This window comes from Colobus angolensis, unplaced genomic scaffold (genome assembly GCF_000951035.1).
Source record: "Colobus angolensis palliatus isolate OR3802 unplaced genomic scaffold, Cang.pa_1.0 Scaffold428, whole genome shotgun sequence".
NCBI lineage: Eukaryota > Metazoa > Chordata > Mammalia > Primates > Cercopithecidae > Colobus > Colobus angolensis.
In genome coordinates this window covers 1,300,800-1,305,282 of record NW_012117688.1, presented here as the reverse complement: position 1 = coordinate 1,305,282, position 4,483 = coordinate 1,300,800, and the positions used below count along the sequence as shown (strand labels likewise).

Genomic DNA, 4,483 nt, shown 5'->3' with positions numbered 1-4,483 from the left:
GATTCTACTACTTATCCTTTTAAAATTCCAATGTAGTATACTTGACAATGCATTAACACATTAAAGCTTTAACACTTTAGTGTGCAAGAATTTTTTTTTTTTTAATTAATTTTCTTTCTTTCTATTTTTTTCTTTTTCTTTTCTTTTTTCTTTTTTCTTTTTTTTTTTTTTTTTTTGAGACAGAGTTTCACTCTTATTGCCCAGGCTGGAGTGCGATGACACGATCTCAGCTCACTGTAACCTCTGCCTCCCAGGTTCCAGCAATTAATTACCCTGCCTCAGCCTTCCAAGCAGCTGGGATTACAGGAATGTGCCACCACACCCAGCTAATTTTGTATTTTTAGTAGAGACGGGGTTTCTCCATGTTGGTCTCGAACTCCCAACCTCAGGTGATCCTCCCTGCCTCGGCCTCCCAAAGTGCTGGGATTATGGGCATGAGCCACCACGCCCGGCTGGTGGGATGACTGTTTGAGCCTGGGAGGTCAAGGCTCCAGTGATCTGTGATAGTGCCACTATATTCCAGCCTCGGTGACAGAGCGAGACTCTATCTCAAAAAATTAACAAACAAGCAAACAAAACCAATATGCTCCTAAATGACCGGTGAGTCAATGAAGAAATTAAGAAGGAAATTTTAAAATCTGTTGAAACAAATGAAAATAGAAACACAACACACCAAAACCTTTGGGAAACAGCAAAAGCCGTACTAACAGGAAAGTTTATAGCTATAAACACCTACATCAAAAAAGTAGAACTTCATATAATCTAACAATGCATCTTAAAAAACTAGAAAAGCAAGAGCATACCAAATTCAAAATTAGTAGAAAAAAAATAATGAAGATCAGAGCAGAAATAAATGAAATAGAAACAAAGAAAACAATACAAAAGATTAATGAAAGGTTGGTTTTTTGAAAAGATAAATAGAATTGACAAATCTTTAGTCAGACTAAGAAAAAGAGAAGACTCAGATAAATAAAATCAGAGATGAAAAAGGAGACATTACAATCAATACCACAGTAATTCAAAAAATTGTTAAAGGCTACTATGACCAACTATATATGCCAATAAATTAGAAAACTTAGAAGAAATGAATAAATTCCTGGACACATACAACCTACCAAGATTGAACCATGAAGAAATCCAAAACCTGAACAAACCAATAACAAGCAATAAGATCGAAGCCATAATAAAAAGTCTCCCAGTAAAGAAAAGCCCAGAACCTGATGGCTTCACTGCTAAATTTTACCAAACATTTAAAGAAGAACTAATACCAAACCCTACTCAAACTATTCCATAAAATAGAGGGGGAAATATTTCCAAACACATTCCATGAGGCTGGTATTACCAATACCAAAACCAGACAAAGACACATCAAAAAAATGAAAACTATAGGCCAATATCCCTGATGAACACTATACAAAAATCCTTAACAAAATATTAGCAAGCTAATTTCAACAACACATTTAAAAGATCATTCATCATGACCAAGTGGGATTTAACTCAGGGATGCAAAGGATGGTTCAACATATGTAAATGAATCAATGTGACACATCGTATCAACAAGATGAAGGACAAAAACCATATGATCAGGCCACGCATGGTTGCTCACGCCTGTAATCCCAACACTATGGGAGGCCGGGTTAGGCGGATAAACAACAAAATACCCATCATCCTTAAAAAAGGAGAAAATCTTTAAGATAATGAGAAATACGTAAGATAATATCCTCCATGTTCATCTCTATTGTCACAAATGGTCCATGCCACAAATGACAACAGAGATGAACCTGGAGGACATTATCTTAGGTGAAATAAACCAAGCACAGAAAGATAAATGCTGCATGATCTCATTTATATGTAGAATCTCAAAAAGTTGAACTCACAGAGGTAGAGAGTGGAATGGTGGTTACCAGGGGCTGAGGGAGGCAGGGGTGGTATGGAAAGATACTTGTTAAAGGACACAAAATTTCAGTTAAGTAAGAGGAATAAGTTCAGGATATCTGTTACACAAAATGTTGACTATACTTTTGAAGACTGCTCAGAGAGTAGATTTAAGACTTTGCATCATAAAAAAAAAATAAGTGTGGAAGGTAATGCATATGTTGGTGAGCTTGATTTAGCCATTCCACAATGTACACATACTTATTGAAACAGAGTCTCACTCTGTTGCCCAGGCTGGAATTCTGTGGTGCGATCTCGGCTCACTGCAACCTCTGCCTCCCAGGGTCAAGCAATTCTCGTGCTTCAGCCTCCCGAGTAGCTGGCATCGCAGTTGTGTGCTACCACAGCTGGCTAATTTTTATATTTTTAGTACAGATGGGGTTTCACCATGTTAGCCAGGCTGGTCGCAAACTCCTGACCTCACGTGATCCACCTGCCTCAGCCTCCCAAAGTGCTGGGATTGCAGGCAGGCGTGAGCCACCGTGCCCGGCCCACACCGTATACATACTTCAAAACAACATGTTGTACATGATAAATATATACAGTTTTTGTCAATTAAAAAATAATTTTAGGCCAGGCACAGTGGCTCACATCTGTAATCCCAGCACTTTAGGAGGCCAAGGCAGGAGAAGTGCTTGAAGCCAGGAGTTTGAGACCAGCCTGGGGAACAAAGAAAGATCCTGTCTCAACTTTTAAATAAGAAATAAAGTTAAAAAGTAATAATTTAAATTTTTTTTTTTTTAAGACAAGGCCTCACTCTGTCGCCCAGGCTGAAGTACAGTGGCACGATCACGGATCATTGCAGCCTCGATCTCCCAGGTTCAAGCAGTCCTCCCACCTCAGCCTCCCAAGTGGCTGGGACTACAGGTGTGCACCATCGCACCTGGCTAACTTTTTAAATTTTTTGTAGAGATGGGGTCTCACTATGTTGCCTGAGCTGGTCTCGAACCCTTGGGCTTAAGTGATCCTCCAGCCTTGGCCTTCCAAAGTGCCGGGATTACAGGCATTAGCCACAGTATCTGGCTAATATTTAGAAAATAGAACTATTTTCTAAAAGTCACACCATCTTTTTTTAGTAATTCCCTAAGATTAGATTTCAAAAATTACATAGATACAAAGAAACAAAATACCACATTAAAAAAAATGTAATATTAAACATCACTAAGAAAATGCTAGTTGGAAATTAGTCAAGGCTCTGGTAAAATGCCATACCTTGCCACACTGCTTGTAGGAAATTCCCTTTTGCTGACAGTATTCATAGAGAAGGGCTGCACCTTGTACACATAATTTGGCTTTCAGAGACTCAGGTTTATAATAAATTCCACTATGTATGACACCACTGTTATGTCCAGTCTGGTGAACAGCTACAGAACAAGACAAACAGGGTATAAGAGTAAGTACATGATTCATACAAAACATAAGAGGTAAGAGAACAAACTAATAGTTGAAGCTATTAGAGACCACATCATGTAAAATTCTGCCTGAATTTGTTCAGATCACTGGTAGCTTCTTCTCACAGCCATCCCTGGTATCCATGTCGCATCCCTCCAGTCCGTCTCTTGATTTCAACTACACCTTTGGTGCACAAACTTACCTCTCATTACCAGCACACCACACTTCAGGGGCCCACTATGTCTCTTTGCACTCTGCCTTGGGGCCTCTGCTAACTTTTTTAGAGAAGGGCACAGGGTGCTCAACATCACCAGCAGCAATCCTCAACCAACAGGGACAGGAGCTGATGGATACGTGAGCACAATCCTGGGAGACATTATACTGCTCCTCAGAGGTTCCGGTGGAATCAAGCTCACCGCAGCAATCTTGATGTGTTCTCATGTCTTTTCCTCCCTCCCTGTCTTACTTTCCTCACCCCCTCACTCCTGTTTCCTCAGATAACATCTCAAATAAATAACCTATAAACATGTCCTCTTTGTCCCCACACTGTGCTTTAACCTCTCAAATAAACAACCTATAGCCATGTCCTTGTCCCACACTCTGCTTTTAGAACACAAACTAAGATACTAACATTGACATTCAGCATGAAAGATTCAGAATAGACAAAATGAGCAGATGCCCAAGTAAGCCCAAAGAACAACTTTGATTATATACGTACCTAAATCTTTCTCCTTTTCCAGAACACCAATAGAAAGTGATGGATGTCGCAGGATGAGTGCTCTGGCAGAGGCAAGCCCCACAATTCCGCCACCAACAATGACTATATCAAACGAGCTTCAAAAGAAAGTCATCTTTAAAGTAATGTATATTTACAGTAGACCTTGCCAAACTTCACGTGCATAATTTTCATCATCAATGGACAATTAAACTATTAATTTGTAATCATTAAAATGTACTGGGCAGCCAGGCGTGGTGGCTCATGCCTGTAATTCCAGTATTTTGGGAGGCCAAGGCTGGTGGATCATGAGGTCAAGAGATCGAGACCATTCTGGCCAACATGGTGAAACCCCAACATTACTAAAAATACAAAAATTAGCTGGGCGTGGTGGCGCACGCCTGTAGTCCCAGTTACCTGGGAGGCTGAGGCAGGAGAATC

The 4,483-nt window shown here is 40.0% G+C and overlaps 1 protein-coding gene across 1 annotated transcript in view; it reads right to left on the bottom strand.

Annotated features, from left to right (window-relative positions):
• The window catches only part of L2HGDH (L-2-hydroxyglutarate dehydrogenase), a 66,305-nt gene that overhangs the window by 52,559 nt on the left and 9,263 nt on the right, over positions 1-4,483 (bottom strand). Inside the window, exons 2-3 of the mRNA XM_011956896.1 lie at positions 4,046-4,161; positions 3,148-3,299 (exon numbers count right to left, since the gene is read on the bottom strand). Of these exons, the coding sequence (XP_011812286.1) occupies positions 3,148-3,299; positions 4,046-4,161 (268 nt within the window). The remainder of the gene's footprint in view (positions 1-3,147; positions 3,300-4,045; positions 4,162-4,483) is intronic.